This window comes from Staurois parvus, unplaced genomic scaffold, assembly GCF_062004578.1.
Source record: "Staurois parvus isolate SC_StPar_1 unplaced genomic scaffold, SC_StPar_1.0 ptg000048l, whole genome shotgun sequence".
NCBI lineage: Eukaryota > Metazoa > Chordata > Amphibia > Anura > Ranidae > Staurois > Staurois parvus.
The window spans coordinates 5060733-5081605 of NW_028317844.1; the positions used below are offsets into that span (position 1 = coordinate 5060733).

The 20873-nt window shown below is 39.7% G+C and overlaps 1 protein-coding gene across 1 annotated transcript in view; it reads right to left on the minus strand.

The window, feature by feature from the left end:
- The window catches only part of AFG1L (AFG1 like ATPase), a 154163-nt gene that overhangs the window by 130334 nt on the left and 2956 nt on the right, over positions 1-20873 (minus strand). Inside the window, exon 2 of the mRNA XM_089664829.1 lies at positions 17781-18004. Within this exon, the coding sequence (XP_089520955.1) occupies positions 17781-18004 (224 nt within the window). The remainder of the gene's footprint in view (positions 1-17780; positions 18005-20873) is intronic.

The following is a 20873-nucleotide window of genomic DNA, read 5'->3' on the forward strand; positions in this document are numbered from 1 at the left end:
CTGTGTGCTAGAGCTCTTCCCGTCACCTTGTGTATTAAGACAAGTACAACTATAGAAGGATATGATATTGTTCAAATTTCATGCCTCAGGTTTACAACCACTTTATTTATAAAATGTTGCCTCATTGGTATTACTGTTCTACAGTGCTACAAGGATGTAGATCCTTCTAGCTCACCTGGAACAACATCTAATATGAGGAACATGCCAGGTAACAGTATCCACACAAACAATTTGGATTCAGGGATTCCCCCCCCTCCTCCGTTTTATTGTAGTCTGACAGCAGGAACTCTCCCCCTTAAGAACACACAAATCAGCGCTGCAGTAGCTGATCAAATGCTGTTTTTTCAGCAGGGCAGTTCGACAGAAGATGTTCTGACAACCAATTTATGCTGAACTTTGATATGTGTATTCCCAGCTTAACTTCTCTGAGGTTTTCTGACATTTCAAGATTTAAGTGTCAAACTCCACTAATCAACGGTCAGCATACTATATTGTGCTGCAGCCTGTAGCATCAGAGAGAGTACCTGTGATCTATGGCCATGTAGCTAGTTGGAATGCAAACAACCATGGGAAAAGGGAAACTTCATATTTTTCACTTTAATTGATGGCTACCATATTACATGACTATTGGTTTTATAGATATTGAATTTGGCCTTGTCAGCTGCACATGCTGAATGTATGTGAATGTCAATTCATGAATCTTTGACACAAGGATAAAGACCCTTATTTTCGTCCATGTTTGATTTAACTGAAAATAACTCACTTTTTAAAAAAAAAGATGAACTAAATCTGCTTGGAGATTAAAGCAGAAAGAAACCTTCATATCCTTTACAGCTTAGGAAGCTGTCATCTTAGGGTCTGATTGATCTGCAGTTGCCATGGTGCTGCACATGTGATCAGACACGAAACTTAAAGTGTTACTAAACCCACAACAGTAAAATCAGTCTGTATATGCAGTAAAGCATGCTTGTTATACTCACTGTGGAACCTAAAGGGTTAAAATGCTCTGCACTGTGTAAAAAGGCTGTTTGACCCTTTCTTCTCTGTACTCCTCTTGTTGAAATAACCACCTGATACAGACTGAACCCGTGGTCACATGCTCAGTTTGGTGTGTATTGCTAGAGAGGTTTTTTTTCCCCTTGGAAGGGTGCATGTGATCAGCACAGGGCCAATCAGCACTGTCCAGATAGAGGGTCAGAAGCTTCACATCCTGCTAGAGCAGAAAGAAATCTCCACCTACAAGCTTTAGCTAGTGCTGGGCTGGGCCAATATAGAAGTCACAAGACTGCTAACTGCTGGTGAGAAAAGGTATTTAGCAGTTTATATTTGCTAAAATAATTGCACTTCCATGTTCTGTGTACTATGGGAGACCAGATATAGTGGATGCGGAGTCGGGGGTTTAGTAACACTTTAACATTTGATGGCTTGACAGTTCGGTTGTGAGCCAACATAAGCACATTAGTAACTGTAACAGCTATAATGTACAGCATGCCTTAAATTTAACTGACTTAGGAAACAGTTATGCACCGTTCATACTTGAGGACCGCTTGTCCGCTTTTCATCCATCCGTTGACGGATGAAAAACAGACATTGATGCATCTCCATGGAAAAACATATGTAAAGGGTTGATCATCCATTTACATATGCATCCGTTCACATGTTTTTTAAACGAATCAGAGCCCTATTTTTCTTCCGTTAAAGAAATGAAATGGAAGATAAACAGATGTAAACAGTCCATTTTTTGCATTGGTTGTTAGGAGCTGGCACTTAAAAGACACATGAAAAGAAAAAGAAAAAAAAAATTGGAGCCTCCTCACCCCTACATACGCAGGCATATGTAAAAAAATGCAATCGTTGGGGTGCCTACATAAAAAAAAAATGGCAATTGTGCTACACATGTTACATTCCCAAAAAGTGCTGAGCAACTAAAAAAACTTATATGTGTACACTTGTAACATAACTACATCACATCTGTGTATAAAAATAAATATCCAACCTCAATAAATAAAATAATAAATCTTTCCTAATGATTCAGAGATACATCAAATATCCAGATCTCCACAATACAAATATTAAATAAAATAGTATTAATAAAGTCCTTTTTAGAACTGCAAGAAATATCATCCTGTGCTCCAAATTTGTGCTAGCAGAGAAATATTCACACTTCTAAAGTAAGACATGTTCCCGATCTCCACGTACTGCAACTCCACCATGTGCCTCCACCAGTAATCAACCATACTCACAAGCAAAGTACACTAATCCAGTGCACAAGAATCATGACCTATTTCATTAGAATACAGATTGCCTTCTTAAGGAAAAACATCCATTCAGAGTACAATAAGTAAAATGGCCGACCTCATGCTTCTGGCATGACGTCACAAACATGTGGTACACGTTACATTTTACTGCGAACGCCAGAGTGAGGTCAAACATTTTAGCACCAGAGCTTATGGGTAATGCTAACCTGATGACCTGTAGGGGCTTTTAAAGTGTTATTAAACACAGGACTCTGTATTCACTATATCCAGTCTCCTACATTACGCAGAGCATAGAAATACAATTATTTTAGTAAATATAAACTGCTAAATACCTTTTCTCATCTGCAGTTAGAGCAGTCTTGTAACTTCTATCAGTGTCCAGCAGAGCACTGGTTAAAGCTTGTAGGAGGAGTTTTCATTCTCTCTTGATTGTCCTATGAGGCTGCAGGACCCTTGACCCTCTGACTGGACAGTGCTGATTTGCCCTGTGCTGATCACATGCACTCTCAGAAATAAAAAAGAAAAACTCTCTAGCAATACACAACTTAGCATGTGCAGCTTGTCCGCAAGGCTCTGTTCTATTAGGAGATGGATTGGACACAGTAAAAGGAGGGGACGATCAGAGAATAGAGGACCAAACATCCTTTTTACACAAGGCAGACCTCTTAGGTTCCACAGTGAGTATAACAAGCATGCTTTACTGCATATACAGACTGATTTTACTGTTGTGAGTTTAGTAACACTTTAAAAGCATCATCTAAGGAAAATATAGGGTATTGACGTTTTTTCACTGTTTCATGGGTGCACACAATTTTAATGCTTGACATGTTGGGTACCTATTTACTTGGTGCTACTTCATCTATTATTTTTTACCAAAACATTGAGTAAATTATTGTTAGTGTGCCCTAAAATTAACTATAGTGTATTTTTTACTGAAATGTTGCATTTTATAAACTGTTGCGCTAATATCATGTGACAGAAAAAATTGTAACTACCACAAATTTATTCTCTTGATGTCTGCTTTCAAAAAATATGTTTGGCGGGTTTAAGTAATTTTCAGGCCTAACATAATTTTTTAGTCATGTAAACCAAAATTGCAAACAAATTTAAAAAATGGCTCTGGGACTCAAGTGGTTAAAAAAACGATGGAAAATCTGATTAAAAACTGATGTAAACTAATCTGTTTTTTCTTTGAAAAAACATGACTTAACTTATAAAACTAACGGTCCGCAAGTGTGAAAGGGGCCTTACGCCTCGTTCGCACCATACGTGCAGAAAAACTGATGGAAACTGACGGGCAGACTTCACTTGCGGAGAGATCTATTTTCATGCGTGCTTCAATGAGTTTTATACACATTGCAGATTCCTGGACAGAGAAAATCTGCACGAAACTAGTGTTGTAGTGTGAACAGGGCAATAGAGAACAATTGATTTTGTTGTGCCCTTGCAGAACGCATGTAGAAAAATTTATGTCTCTGCACACTGATGTGAACGAGGCCTTAAAATGGAACTAAACCCTCCTATCCTTTTCAGCCAAGGAAGCTGCCATCTTAGCTTCTGTTTGATCTGCGTCTGCCATGATGCTGCACATGTGATCAGTTATGACACCAGACATTTGATAGTTTGACAGCACAAGCATATCTGACAGTCAGCATTCCCGGCATGCTGGGAATGCAACAGTTTTTTTAAACTGTTAAAAATAATGGGTTTAATTCCAGTTTAAATCAGCAGGTTTGATTTCGCTTTATGTACTAACCCGGTTTCAAGAATAATCGGCAAGTCCAGTTGTGTCTTATTTACAATCACAAAGTACATAGCAACACTAATGTGAAATCTCAGACTCAGGTTTAGAATATACATTCTCATACTAATAAAAATTATCTGACCTAGGTGGTTCAATCAACATAAATTCAGGTTACACAAAAATACAGAGCTAGATCTCTAAATATAACAGCTATTTTTCCACCCAAAGGCATAAGAAAACTCATGTTTAACTTTGTCTTTTAACAGCTCAGTGGCTATTTTTTTTAAATGTATGATTTTCCCTTTTTCTTATACATCATTATCTCCTTACAGAATCAAGGATAAATGATTCTATCCAGAATCCGCTGTATAATTATTTCCTGAAAAAGCCCCTGCATTATAATACTCTCCACAAGGAACACTTCTGTGCTAAAGTAGACCACTTCATCGTCTGAGAACATTTTCTTTAGAATTAAGAACTGAACAGCCCATGCAATGGAAATCTATCAAAGTTCAGTGAAGGTAACTTTTACTAAAACGAATGAAAAAGAAACATTTACTTGACATCTGATATAAGTTGATCTGTAGCCACCCAGAGTTATAGTTATATACTTGATGACCAGTTATTGCTGTGAAATGTATTTATCAGTTGTGAATATTTGGGAGTTATTAAATGGGCAGGCTATTTTCCTGAATCTATCCCCTTACCACTACTTGTGGTAACACTCTAAAGACATACAGCTTGGTAGAAGCCAATTCTTAAAGGATAAGTTCATCTTTCATAACATGTTACACCCGTATCCTGGGTGTAATATGTTACTGAGTGAGCTGCCCCCACACCCAACCCACCTCTTCCCTCAGCCCCCATTGTAACAGTGGGCCAGGGATCTTTTTTTTATCTGCAAAAAGATGTGCATTTATTTATTTTTTTTGGAAAATGTGAACTTATCATTAGGAGAAAAAATAATAAATGCAAATCATTATGCAGGTTAAAAAAATGTGCATTTATTAAGATTTTTTTTTTGTGAGCCTGTAAAGCATTGCACCCATGATCAGCAGATTGCGGGTGCAATGTAAGGCTTCTGCAGACTGTGAGTGTAGCATTCGCCCATACCTTGTACAGACAGGCAGTTACTGAATGACAGGAAGAGTCAATGAAGTACTAGAGTGCTCACCACAACCACGGTAGTGCTTCGAGAGCTAAACGTCGTCAGCTGCAATGGCCAATGGTAGTTGTAGTTCTCCCATTCACAGAATTCTGTGAAAGAATGACGCAGCTAAGTGGGTGAAGTCCAGCACGTCCGTGTTTGTTTTAAATTGTGACGGTGAATGTGGGAAGAAGATCCCAGGCCCGCTGTTACAACAGGGCCACAGGGGGTGGGGTGTAGGGGATGCTCATTTAGTAACATGTTACACCCTAGATACGGATGTAACATGTTATAAAAGATGAATATTTCCTTTAACCACTCGCCCTCCAGAGGATTTACCCCTCTTCCTGACCAGGCCATTTTTTGCGATGCAGCACTAAATTACTTTAACTGACAATTGCACAGTTATGCAATGGTGTACCCAAATTAAATTTATGTCCTTTTTGTCCTACAAATGGAGCTTTCTTTTGGTGGTATTTGATCGCCTCTGTGTTTTTTATTTTTTGCGCTATAAACAAAGAAAGACCTACAATTTTGAGAAAAAAATATTTTTTGAGTTTTTGCTATTAAACATGTCCAGCAAAAAAATTTGAAAAATAATATATATATATATATATATATATATATATATATATATATATATATATATATATATATATATATATATATATACACACACACATGTGATTTTACGCAGCCCTGCAGCACACTTTCTGCTATAAGGCAGTTGGGCAAGCGGTTAAGAATTGGCTTCTACCAAGATGTGTGTATGTATGCAAAATCTAGAGTGTTTACATTTGCAAATTATTGTGACTTGTCATCACAGCGATCACAAGGCTTAACCACTTGCCCTCATGAGGATTTACCCCCCTGCCTGACTAGGCTTTTTTTTGCATAACAGCGCTGCGTTACTTTAACTGACAATTGCATGGTCAAATTTAGAGCAAAATATATCCTGCTAAAAAATGTCTTTGCTAAAATAATTTTTCCAATACGTGTAAATTAATTGGTTTACGTGAAATTTATAGCACTTACAAATGGCGGTATATATACTGTGATTTACTTTTTGTTTTTACTACTAATGGCGGTGATCAGTGACTAATAGCGGGACTGCGGTGGGCATTATGACACTGGGGCGAACTGACTTGGTGTCACTGTCATACCCAGTGACACCAATACAGTGATCAGTGCTAATAAAAAGCATTGACACTGAACTAATGGCACTGGGCAGGAAGGGGTTAACATGTGGGACGATCAAATGGTTAACTGTGTGCGTTTTACTGTGTGGCTGTGTGTTTGTACTTCAGTGTAAGTACACTGCTTTGCATGGCTGTGCATAGCACAGTTATGCAAAGCAGTGTGCAGTAGCTGACAGGGGAGAGAACTGTTTTGTTTACAAACAGTTCTTCCACCACATCGGAGATGCTCGGCAATCACTGGCAGGGACCCGGTGATTGACAGCTGCGAATGGCGGCACGGGTAGGGCTCGCGTGCGCCCCCCTACCTGGAAATGCAATATCACGTATATATATATGTGTGTGATTTTGCGCACCCATGCCACTCTGTAGCAGTACTTCTGCTATAGGGCGGACAGGAAGCGATTAATGGATAAGTTGACCTTCAAAAAAAAAAATAAATGCACATTTTTTTGCAGGTAAAGCATCGCATGCAAGACTCCTGCAGACTGTCAGCATAATCTGTCTACATTTACATCTTACAGGCAGGCAGTTTCAAACTGACAGAAGGAATCAATGAACTACCAAGGTGCTCAAAAGCGCCCTTGTAGTTTATTGAGAACTACAAGCCGACATCCACAAAGGCTGAAATGTGGAAAAGAAAAAGGAAATTGCCCATGGACTTTAAAGGTGCCAAAAAGGAGATGTCACGCACAATAAAATATAAGAGGTATATAACCTCTGTACAAACTTTATTGATACATCGTAAAAAAATACACTACAGAATAAAATGGCTCATCACACGAGCAACACAATGATTGTACAATATATTTTTTGTCATGGTTCTGAAGCATTAATTTGAATTCAATTCTCTTCAGCAGTAGATAATGTTGTCTCTAAGTGTTTCATAGGGAGTTATGCCTGATTCCTCAGGTTTGAAACTACTGACTACAGGTAAGACAAAGAAAACAGTATAAGCATAAATTACATAGACAGTATATATATATACAAACATTTGCAACTGTGACACCACTTGGTTTACCAGGCTCAAAGGCTGATGGTACTTGTAGTTGATTAATTCACAGAACTCTGTTAATGAATAGCAAGGCCATGTGGGTGGAGCCCGGCACAGCCACGCTCTTTTCAAAAAGTGAAAGCTGGTATGGGGAACTTCTCCCCATACTGCTGTCACACAAGAGGGCTCAGATCGCCAATTCGCTGCAGGAGCGGGAACATGTTACATGATCCACCCTAAAATTGGGTGGAACATGTAAAATATTCCTGAAAGTGAACTTATCCTTTAACAGACACACAAGGGTGTTTTCTGGAACAGAAGAGCAAGTTCACCCGCTTGCCTTTTTTTTTTTGCAATACAGCGGTATTGAAATAGTTAAAATCTCTTGTTTGTTTTTTTGTTTTAACAATCAGGAGTGCTTTATTGAAGAAAGACATGACACATCACACCTGAACAGAAAACATAACTGATAAAATGGCATAGCACAGTAGTTTCAAGTACCAAGTACAATGGCAGAAAAATCCAACGTCGTCACATAAATACAAACAAAATTTCCACAATTCATGGGTCTGACCACAGCAAACATGGTATGAAAATCAACAATATATCTTCAGGGTGATGCGGGGGAGGGGGGTCAAATATAGGAGAGCATGGACACTGAGAAGGGGGATGCATGAGAAATATCAGTGAGAACTAAAGGGCTTAGACACACCACCAGAACTTCCAGTTGGATAGTGGAGGGCCTACCCAGACCCATCCTATTGGGATCTCCAAAACTGACAAACCTTGTCATGCTTCCAAGGGCAACCACAATTGATAGATGTCAGCTTGTACGGGGTACAGCAGTGATAATCATGGTTTCCCAGGATGACACATATGGGAAGCAGTATACGTTCATTTACACAGAACCTCTTTCTTAGCTTAAAATAAAAGATAAGAAATCAAATTTGCTATGATGGGGACGTTGAGCATTATTAGGAATCCCCAATAGAGCAAGCTCCGGGGATTTAGGGATTGACAGCTGAAGCCTAAGGTTAATAAGGTCGAAAACCTCAGACCAAAAACCATTAACTCTAGGACATTCCCAAAACATGAAAAGAAGAGCCTAAATGTATCTGACATCGAGGGAAATGTGGGTCCCTGTCCAGGTACATTTTGTGTAGTCTCATAGGGATATAGTACATGCAATTTCGGAATTAAGTCTGTAGCAGTTTATCTCTAGAGGAGACCACCAGTTTAGGGAATTGTTAAAGACAGGCCTCCCAATCTTTCCTATCCAGGGAAGGAATATCCCTTTTCCAGAGGTCCCACAACCATTCAATTTTGGGACTCAGTGATGAGAAAGGTCCTATATAGAGCAGACAGTGGCTTTTCAAGAGTACCTTTAGACAAGAGGTCCTCCACCGGATCCATCTGGAGGAGAGGTTGGGTAGGGAACTGAGATCTGACATGACGCAACTGGACATAATGGATGAACATCCAACTTGGCAAACTAAACAACTGAGAGAGCTGAGAGAAGGTCAGCAATCTGCCTGCAGGCATAATATCACAGAGAGTTTTTCACCATATTGTGCCCAATCCTTAGGATCAGGAACAGACCGAAAGTGTGTTAAGTTAGGATTACCCCAAAGAGGTTGTGCAGGGGACCAACATGGATCTCGCAAAAATGGCCATCTAGCCGCTGTCCAAACCTTCAAAGTCACCCTGGTCGGGCCTGGCACAGTTTCATATGCCCTAGCTTCCCTATAGACCAAGTTACAGAGGTCCGTCAAGGAACCCAGACAGGAAGCCTCAAAATCTCTTTTGTGTATGTATTAAACCTGAACTGCAGGGGGGTATAAAATATATTGATGCAGCTTTGTATTCAGTAATACAAAATTTACTTTTTAAAATGCAAACCGTGTAAGTACCTACATTTTACCTGGTATCAGGCACATGTGTCATTACAGAGAGGGGGCAGAGGCACAACACATCAAAAGACAAAAGGCAAACTGAATCTTGGGATTATTTAGCCATAGCCCATTTTCAGACCTATTTGCATCAATATAAGTAGCTCATCTACTGTTGTGTGGCTACATTTTATGGAAAAGTGGAGTAAAGTTATCATTGTCTTCTCTGCTCTTAGACTCTTAAACCAGCCAGGCAGATCTGCCTGCACAGATGCCTCGACAATTTACTAACCAAAAACGGCCAACACACAGGGGTGGATTTACTAAAGGCAAATAGACTGAGCACTTTGCAAGTGCAGTTGATCCAGAGCTTAACCACTTACCCTCCTGAGGATCTACCCCCCCTTCCTGACCAGGCCATTTTTTGCATTATAGCACTGTGTTACTTTAACTGAGAATTGCGTGGTCATGCAACACTGCACCCAAATAAAATTTACGTCCACGAACTGAGGTTTCTTTTGGAGGTATTTGATCACCTGTGCGTTTTTTTAAAAAGACCACCAATTTTGAGAAAAAAAACAATATTTTGGACTTTTTGCTATTAAACATGTCCAGTAAATTTTTTTTTTTTTAAAATCATATTTTGTCATAAATTTACACCAAAATGTATTCTGCGACATGTCTTTCCTAAAAAAAAATCCCAATATGTGTAAATTAATTGGTTTACGTGAAAGTTATAGTGTTTACAAATGGTATAGATTCTGTGATTTATTTATTTTTTTCTACTAGTAATGGCAGTGATCAGCGACTTTTAGCGGGACTGTGGTGGACATTCTGACACTGGGGGGGAACTGACTGGTGTCACTGACATCCCCAGTGACACCAATACAGTCATCAGTGCTAAAAAACAGCACTGACACAGTATTAATGGCACTGGGCAGGAAGGGGTTAATATGAGGGGCAATCAAAGGGTTAACTATGTGTAGGGAGTGTTTTACTAAGGTAGGGGGTGTGTGCTTCACTGTAAGCACACTGCTGTGGATGGCTGTGCACAGCCATCCACAGCAGTGTGCCTGAGCGTCAGTTTGTAAACAAAACTTCCTTCCCAATGGAGATGATCGGTAATCACCGGCCGGGACCCGGTGATTGACAGCCGTGGCCCCCTACCCGGAAATGCAAAATCACGTATATATGTGATTTTGTGCACCCCTGCCACCCTGTAGCAGTATATCTGCTATAGGGCGGCGGGAAAGCGGTTAATAAATGAGGGAAGTTCTGCTGACTTACATCATCCAATCATGTTTAAGCAAACTGCTGTTTTTTGTTCCTTGCGTGTGATTGGGTATTTTTTTGCAAAGTGAAGCTTCATCTCATTTACTAAGCTCTGGAGTAATTGCACTTTCAAAGTGCACAGTCTATTTTTCTTTGGTAAATCCACCCCATAATATGCAGCAGGACTTGTTTACTGGATCTGATTTTTTTTTTTTTAAAGAAATTTTTGAAAGAATACAAAATATCCAGTCCCATCAACACCATTTTTGTCCTCTGTTGCATGCACTTTAAAATCAATGATAATCTATGCTGGCAAGCACTTTAAAAAAATAACCATAAGGCTGATTAAATAGTGATTACATAAGTATGCTTGACATGTACTGTAGTTATAGAAAATCTGCTTTGTTCATAATAGCTGACCTTTAGAGGAAACCTTTCATAAGAGAAACATTCTGCAAACTCTAGTTTGACTGTCATGCCGATCCTCTTGCTTCAATATTTTGAGTCTTTGACCTAGAACAAGCATGCAGATCAGAACTTTTGAATTTATTATGACTTCCTGAATTGCATTCTTGTTATGGGCCACTGACTCAAAGTATTGAAGACAGCAGGTCAGGAAACTAGCATCTTCAGAGAGAGGCCAGCAATGGCATTCCCCATTTTTCAATAAAAAAAATTTTCTTTAAGATTTTGTTAATGTGTACAGCAGTGAGAAAATGTTTACATTTGTTAACAATGTTAAATGTCTGGTTATGAAATGGTGTCCATATGGTAAATGGCTCTAACAAAAAGAAAAATTTTCAAAACTAGAAAAGTCATTTTGCTTATTTTCATGGTAAGACTCACGTGATTGGTCACAGTTAAAAATAAATAAATAAACGTCTGCACTGGTGTTCACCAAAGTAGGAAGTATTTAATGGTCTCTGACATACCCTGCTAAGGTCTAAAGCTGGCCATATACAGAGCAAATTGTGGCCAGTTTCTAAACTTGATGATGAACCGGACGAAATTCAACCTTTGGTTGGTCCTGTCGGCCTCTTCTGCCAGACAACCTTTGATCCAAGGAGCTGGGTGGAAAACTGTTGGCTAAACGGGCTGAAGCCAGTCAGATGCAGCCACTGTTTGGATATTCTGAGAGCTACAAGTGCCGGCTGGCAGAATACAATAGCCAATAGGGGGAATCAACAGATTTCCCTCAGCTCACGGGGTTGAACAACAGAACAGTGTACAGTGTATGGTCATCTTTAGTTTGCATCAGTTAAAATGTTATCCATGTAGATCTGACAAAGAGGTTTAGTTTAAAGGATAAATTCACCTTTAGGAGCATGTTACATTACACTAATATTTAGGGTGTAACATGCTCCTATACACTTACCTCCTACCACCAGCGCACCCCTCCACGTGACACACACATGGTTGTGTCTAGGGATGCACCAATACCACTCGTTTAAGACCGAGTACAAGTACTGATACTTTTCCTCAAGTACTCGCCGATACCAATTACTGATACCTATTTTGAGGGACATGTAACAGGACTCACCAACAGAGATACAGCAAGGGACATGTAACAGGACTGCCAGAAGTACAGCAAGGCATAAGACTCACCGCCAGAAGTGCAGACATGTACAGTAGTCAACAACGCACATGTAAGCACTCACCGACGCCACGTGGGGGAATGTAGTCCTCTCTGCCTCCATGCTGTCATGGCTTCAAATATCTGTTTATTTGTACAAGTACTCGTGCAAATGCCTAGTATCGGTATCTGTGCACCCCTAGTTGTGTCATTCATTCACAATGAATAAACAGACTACATGCACAGTCAGTCATTCAGGCTGACAGCTTGTAGTTCTCAATGAACTGCGAAGGCGCTGGTGAGCTCTCTCATAGTTCATTGATCTTCCTGTCCTTCAGTAACTGCCTACCCAAAAGGGAGATATGGGCATTACAGCTTACTTAGAATCTGTAGGATCCTGGCATTGCACTCACAATCTGCTGATCGTGAGTCCAATGCTTTGCAAGCTCCATTTTAAAAAATATTTAATGCACATTTTTTTTACCTGCAAAAAGATGTAAATTTATTTATTTTTTTCAAAAGGTGAAAAAAAGCAGTTTTCTGCTTTTAAACCCGAAAGTTTAATGGTCTTTTGACTTATTGACAGTACCTTTAACATCCCCCCAAAAAAGTGCCAAATGTGGCAGTAGAAGGGGGGGGATGTAAACAAGCGGAACCTCCCCTTTTGGGTGAAGTTCTGCTGTAAATATTACAAATTCTAATTCTAAACACTTGAAATTTAACTACTTGACCCCCAGGCTAATACTGACATTTCTGTCATACATGAAAAATTTGCATTATTGTTGCTAGAAAATTACTTAAAACCCCCAGACATTATACATGTTTTTTTAAAGCAGAGACTGTTGAGAATAAAATGTCACACAATATTTACACAGTGGTTTTTCAAATTTTTGCAAGTTTTTTTGAAATAATACATTTTACTGAATTTTAATGAACACAACATAATATCCAGTTTTTTGGTAAAAAATGAAAAAAAAATGTGTTACAGCAGGGGTCGTCAACCCGTTGATCACACCCAGGTGATGGATAGATTGCATCTCTGTATTGCTGACCCCAGTCTAAACTGCTCCTTCTCAGTGTCCTACTAGTGCGGTGCGGTCAAAGAGAGAGCTAGGCAGAGCAGGGTGAGAAGTCCAAAACAGGGAAAGAAAGAGCTGGGCAAAGCAGGGGAGGACACTTGCTCTCACACTGCACTACCTCTCTCACTAAAGCAGCAGTTGGGGGCTCACTGGGGATGCTGTGACTGCCGAAGTTTCTTTAGCACTGCGTAACACAAAAAATTACCTATGAGGCAGTACCCCACAATGAGCCCACATCACCGGCTTTAGTGAGAGAGGGAGCCCAGTGCGAGAGCCGGTCTTTTACGCCGCTCCAGACATCTCACTCTGAGCTGCTCCAACAGTATATATATACAACGAATGTCATCTGGTGAATTAGTGCAGGGAGGGCTGTGTTCCTTCTGTTCTTGCAGTTCTGTACCCTGTTGTTAAAGGGATGAGGGAGTTTTCTGCAGGGTGGATAAAAATCGATTATTTAAAAAAAAACCTTAAAAATAAAATTAAAAAATAAAGATTTTTTTTTTTTTATTTAAATTGGATTTGTTTTATTTTTATCAAATGTATTTTAATATAATGCTTTTGGAGTAAAAATCTATCTAAAGATAGTTTTCTATTTAAGATACATTCATAATTTAGTTTATTTAGCATGAAATGGAACTTAGTTATGTAGCATGCTGCTGTATATTCTGCAATATTTACATTTTTGGTAAACTCATTCAATGAATCCAAGCTCTGCAAGCTGAGATAACATGCTGCATTGATGCATTCACACAATTTCACAGTAACCTTGAGAAAAAACATGAAATAAAAGAATCTGAGTAGTTCTCCAACTAGGTGTGATGAACCTATTAACCTAAAATCGGTTCTGATATCGCTGTTTTACTAACCTGACAGCTTATTATTCTAAAAAGAAAACCTTCATTTGGTTTGCAAATATTAAAGATTCTAACTACCAGCAAGAATGAGTCAGATTCCCTATATTTAAAGAGCACCTGTCATTTTAGATCCATCACAGCAGCGCCTGTTAGTGGGCATCCACTCACCTGCTGCCGCCGCCACGTCCCTCACCTTGTTGTGTCACTGCCACATCACCAGCCATCCCATTAAAGTGAATGGGACTGTCGGTGAGTCAACAGCGAGTCAGAGGAGCTACTGTGGGACAGAGATGACAGTTGCTCTTTAAAAATTATGATTTAAATCGAGATTTTTCACTAGTGATTTAAATCAAATCCACCCTGGTTTTTTGTACTGAGGCATATTTTGAGATAGTCATTGCTCTCTGCTCATAGCGTCGGTGAGAACTCAGCGATCAGCAGTCATGTGATTGCGGAGTTCTCACACTTAGAGCCGGTGGGTGACCGATGCTGCATCCACCTAGGTAAGTATAATTTGGGGGGGGGGGGGACCTCTTTTAAGGATTTTATCATGGGTCACCATTTCTAGTACACTACACTCACCAGCCACTTTATTAAGTGCACCTGCTTAATTGCTTGGTAACACAAATTGCTAATCAGCAAATCACATGGCAGCAATTCAATGCATTTAGATATGTTGACGTGATGAAGACAACTTGCTGAAGTTCAAAACAAGCATCAGAATAGGGAAGAAAGGGGACTTAAGTGACCTTGAACATTACATGGCTGTTGTTGCCATATGGGCTGGTCTAAGTATTTAAAAAACTACTGACCTACTGGGATTTTCTCGCACAATCATTTCTAGGGTTTACAGAAAATGGTCCGAAAAAGAGAATATATCCAGCGAGCAGCAGTTGTGTGGATGAAAATACCTTGTTGATGTCATAATGTTTCATTTGTGAGTATAATTATCCACTTTTAATCACTGTTAAGTGCTTATGTACGCTTGCAACTAGAGAAACTGTTAAGTAGATGTATTATAAGTCTCTGTAGGACTGTGAGACGCACCATCTACTCAGCAAGGAGATTTCTCCGTTGACCTGGAATAGGTGAAAGCATGGTGACAGTCTGCAGGAGTCAGAATAGGGGTTTATCTGTCCAGGTGATTTTAAGCCTTGAAGCGCTTGTGCAGTTGAGAAGAATTTTGTCGGAGCTCTACATGAGTTCAGTACAGCTTCACCCTGCACAAAGAGTAATCACTGGGAGAGAAACACATAGGCCAGCTCGCATAACATTGCTTCCTTGCTTTGCAGTGATGATGGGAAATTCCCACGGTAAGGGGAAGTACCCAGACCCTCCTAGGCCACTGCGTGAAGTGTTAAGAGAAAGAAAATTGTTATAAAAATTAACTAAGGAGAATACATCAGCTCTAGGAAAATCCCAAGTAGCAGCTAATGAGACATGTAAAGAGTATGTTGCCCGAGTGTCACCTTGGGATGATTATTATGTTGTCCCGTGGGTGGACAGCTTGGCGGGGTGGAGTTCAACCATGGGGAGTACCAGTCCTTTTCTCGGAGATGGGGACAATGATGATTTTCACATGGATATGATAAAGGGGATATGTTTAGGGGTCAAAACTGCCTTTCCCTATTTTGGTCCAGATCCTGAGTGGGATATGAAATATATGAGAGGGGGTGAAATATATGAGAGTGGGATATGAAATATATGAGAATTGGTTGAAGTATGCCCCAGGATATAAGCACCTGACACCAATCCCTTCTGCCCCAGTAACTAAACAGAGTAATAACCCTTTTTGTGACACCTTTTTGACGCCTGCCACTGCGCTTCCTGATTATATTCAGCTGTATCCTCAGCTCCCTAAGGAGAAGGATGAGGATTATTTGTTGTCACATAATCGGAGGAAACATGCATTACACTCTGTCCCAGCCCAAGAGCCCCACCATCTCCCACCAATGAAGGAGGCTGTTTGTTAGTGATCGTTGGTGATGGGGAGGATTCTTTGGAAAAAGAGCCAGGTTCAGGTTTATCAATGCAAGAAATAAATAAGGACTGGAAAGAGACAAAAAGTTATGTTGAGAAAGACATCAGACCAGATGCAGCAAACTGTGGCTGGTCTGTCGCCTGGGACAAGGAAGGAGAAAGGTAAAAAAGGCAAGTAAGCAAAAAAAGCAATGAAATCAGGCAGACAGACATCAATGGTAAGAAAGCAGACAGTACAGGTGAGGGACAAAGCAAGTGAGGAGTCAGAAGATGCAGGAGATGGCGAGGTGAGTAAGCAGGAGCAGGATAATTCAGAAGAATTTGGTAAGTATCATTTGAGGTGCAGGAGACGACAAGGGAGCCACTCAAGCTTACCCTGCATTATTGTGGGCAATGACGTTGTAATTAAACCGATGGATATGGCTGAAGTTAACAGCATTATAAAGGGTCCTGATCCTCGGAAAAACCCAATTGCTTCCATCAACTACTTGAAAAGAGCAACTCAGGGACGACAATGTTCACAACAGGACATGAGGATAATCATTGATGGAATTTTGGGATATGATATGGAATCAGGTTGGATTTGGGACAATGCGCCTACTATTTCTTATTTTCATGAAACACGTAAACCGGCTGCAGACTACAAGTAGAGAACGGTCGTGGGACAGGAACAGATGTGGAAAGAGTTAAATGAAGAAATGAGAAGGTTATGGAAAGATAAACAGTCACTAGCTACATCAGTTGCTTGTAAGCAGGGCAGCAAGGAATAAGCTACGGAGTTCTTAAAAAGATTTAAGAAAGTCTGTAAAGAAGAGGCAGGATTAGATTTGACAACAAGGGAATTAGGAATTATATATATATAGGCAGTTATGCAGGGGTTGAAACCGGAGATTTCACTACTGATCAAACAGTTAAGTGTCGGAATGTGCAAACATTGATGTTAAAACATTTGAAGCCAGAGTAATGGAAAAGATTCAGCGGGCTGTTTTGATTTTCTTAAAGTAAAAAGGTTCATTTACAAGGATTACAGTATTGTGATCCTAGAAATGCCAGACCGAGGGATCAGAGGGGAGTTTAGGAGCAACCCCAGGGGGAGAGGAAGAGGGGAAAGAGTTAGAGTTTTTAATCCCACTTCTGACACCAGTTTTGTCAGGATCAATTTAGGGCCCTCTTCCTGCATACAATGACATACAGTTCAAAGTACTTTGGGAACACTACGACACAAATACCTAGATGTGTGAGGCAGAATTCAACTTCTTCATTATTGATCAGGCCTTAAGTAATAAATGATAACAGTGTATATTTCAGGCAGTTTCCATAAAGCACCAATCATAATACAGTAAAAAGATTTCAGTAAACTACTATATGACTAGTCATAACAAAAATGCAACAGAATAGTAACTTCTGCAATTTCTTAGGGGAAATATGTGTGCGTAGATAACAGCATTTCAATCCCAAGGGAACATCTTGAATGAAATAAACCAGTTAGTAGGCACAAAGCAAAAGTTAGTTAACTATTAACCCTGTCACAGTTCAGTGGGGTTGCTGGCAAGATGAATTAAATGCTGGTTTCTAATTTATGTTGGAGACTACTGGGATGTAATACTCCTTCCAGAAGTCTATAACCTGATAGATTATCGTCCAGCAATAAAAAAAAGTAGCGAATGATGCCTTTATTATGAATTTGTGTAACAAACGACGACAAAGAAATGCTGTCATTCCAGACATCAGAATCTGGTAGAGAATTCAAGCAAGTGTGAAATGTCACGAAAAAGTAAAAATAAAACAACTGACCTTTGATAAAACTCCCTTAGACTCTTTCTTGTATCCCCGGAGTTCCTCATGAAGACTTTGCAATTGCTGCATTACTCTTTGTTGATGATCATCTTTCCTTAGAACACAATCCTTGACTAAAATGTCATAGTGTTGAAGAGGTCCACTGCAGTCTCTGAGTTCTTTAGAATATGTATTTGTTTCAAAACTTGGAAGGGAATTCTCAGCTAAATGGCTTACAAATGCTGGAAGACAAAAATCATAGCATTATTATCTGGTAAATGTATCTGCAAAGTTATGCACAGATGGGAAAAAGGCCAATACGTCACCCTATTGAAATAATGAGTGATGTAAATAGCTTCTCATGCAAATGTTTTGACTTCAGATGTATTCCTTATATAGATTTGTCTTATGCCAGGTTCAGCTATGTTCTGCCCCCTCCTCTTCAGGGATTTACTATTAGTCATTAAATAAATGGGCTGCTTCATCAACCAACAGTGATGTGGGTGAGGGGCCACAGCTCAGACATCTCCATGTTGTATTCAGTATTTGCAATTTGTAGGTTTGAGTGCCTACTAATGAGTGTCAGTGGTTAAAGTAGGCAGGGGCTACATTTAGGCCTCGTTCACACCATGGTGCAGAGACGTGAGTTTTTCAGTGTGCGTTCTGCAAGAACATAAAAAAACACCATTTTTCCCTATGTGCCCTGTTTTCACCATAACACTGGTATCACGTGCAAATTTTTTCTGCGCACGAATCTGCAAAAAAACTGACATGACATCAACGCTATGGTGTGAACAGGACACATAACTAACCTGCAAGAAAACTGATGTCAACCTGTATAAAAACTCACTGAAACGCGCATGAAAACTGATCTAAACTCATGTCTCTGCAAGTGAAATCTACATGGTTTTCCCACCAGTTTTCATGCATGTATGTTGTGAACGAGTGCTTAAATAACTGCTCTGCTATGCTGGAATCAGATCTTATATTAATATTATTATTATTATACAGTATTTATAAAGCGCCAATGGTTCGCTCAGCGCTGTACATTACAAAGGGGGACAGAACATGTGACAGAACAATACCAATACAATGTAAAACATGAGGGGATCGAGGGCCCTGCTCTTTCGAGCTTACAATCTAGGATATAATAAATCAACTTCGAGTTTCCCAGTGTTTTTAGGCCTCATTCGTGCCATATGTGCAGAAAAATGAATGATAAAAATGCAGATTTCACTTGCAGAGACACAAGTTTTCAGTTTTCATGCGCGTTTCAGTGAGTTTTATCCATGATGCAGATTCCTGCACAGAAAATATCTGCATGTGATACCAGTGTTGTGGTGTGAACAAGGCACATGGGAACAATGGTTTTCTTTGTGCCCTTGCAGAACCTGTGCAGAAAAACTCATGTCTCTGACCCATGGTGTGAACAAGGCCTAAATGTCTTTCTCTTCCTGTCAAACGTGTTATCTTCACAACTTGTTCTATGCAATATCAGTAGTTAAAGCATAACTAAACAGTTTAATAAAACAGTGCTGGGAATGCGATAGGTCACATTTGCTTGTGCTCTCAACCAAACTGTCAAACCATCAAATGTCTGGTATCATAACTGATCACATGTGCAGCATCATGGCAAATGCAAATCAAACAAAGGCTAAAAAGGCAGCTTCCTTGACTGAAAAGGATAGGAGGGTTTAGTTTCATTTTAAAACGTCCTAGACTTTAAGGCTTCATTCACACCATACGTGCAGAAAAATTGATGGAAAATTACATGCAGATTTTACTTGCAGAGACATCAGTTTTCATGTGCGCTTCAATGCAGGTTGCTGATTCCTGTGCATAAAAAATCTGCACGTGACACTAGTTTTGTGGTGTGAACAGAGCACATAGAGAATGACTGATTTTGTTGTGCCCTTGCAGAACACGTGCAGAAAAACGGAAGTCTCTGCACCATGGTATGAACGAGCCCTGAGTGTTTAACCATTTACCCTCCGGAAGATTTACACCCCCCCCCCCCATTTCATGACCAGCCCATTTTTTGCTATACAGCCCTGTGCTACTTTAATTGACAATTGCGCGGTCATGCAACACTGTAAACAAATTAAATTTATATACTTTATTTCACATAAATAGAGCTTTTGCTAGTATTTCATCACCACTGGGTTTTTATTTTTTATCATTACAAAAAAAAAGTCTTCAGAAATTTAGCCCAAAGTGTAGGAAGAAACAGCACAAGGAACCAATCAATTGAGCTGTAGTGCTCTGAGTGACAGAAAGGGGAGTTAGCACATCTGCTGCTTCTCTTTTCAATGTGCAATCACAAGCTGGGGATGGGAAGGGGAACAGAAAGTGTTAGGCCTAAAGTGATTGTAAATCCTTAGGCCCCATGCACACAGGGCATTTTTGCAGCCACTTTTAGGGATATCAGACATTTTTTTTACAGCTTTTAAAGCCCATTCATGTTATCCTATGTGTCCATGCACACATAGACTTTTAGCTTTTATTGGCTGTAAAAAAAACTCACAGCCAGTGCGTCCAAGAGCAGTAGCATTCTGGCAGAAAAACCGCTTGACGCATGTAAATGCGCCTAAACACGTGTTAACTCTATGTGTGTTTAGTGCATGAGCCTTAATTGATTTCAATTGCCAGAATAAATTAATTTTGCAAGCATATTTTCTGCCAAAACGCTGCTGCCAAGAGGAGCAGTGTTTTTAAAACATCCAAGGCCTTTCATTTACCAAGTGAAGTGACTGGCCTCAGGTGAAACACAGAGATTAACTGCTTCCCGTCCACCCTATAGCAGAAGTATTGCTACACGGCGGCACGAGTGCGCAAAATCATGTACATATATACATGATTTTGCATTTCCAGGTAGCAATAAGAGAAAGTTGCAGTCGGACTGATGAAAAATACTGTTTGGCGATAGTTAAATTCAAGCTGTATTAAAAGCCAGAGGTAGTACAACAAAGTACTAGTAGTTTAGTGGTTTTTTTCATGATTCCATAATATTTTCCTCAGAATTGAGTGGTTCCATATTTTTTTCCTCTGCTTGACCTGCAAAAACAGTTGCAACTGACTACAGTACAGTTTTATTTTTTATTTTTTTAAGTG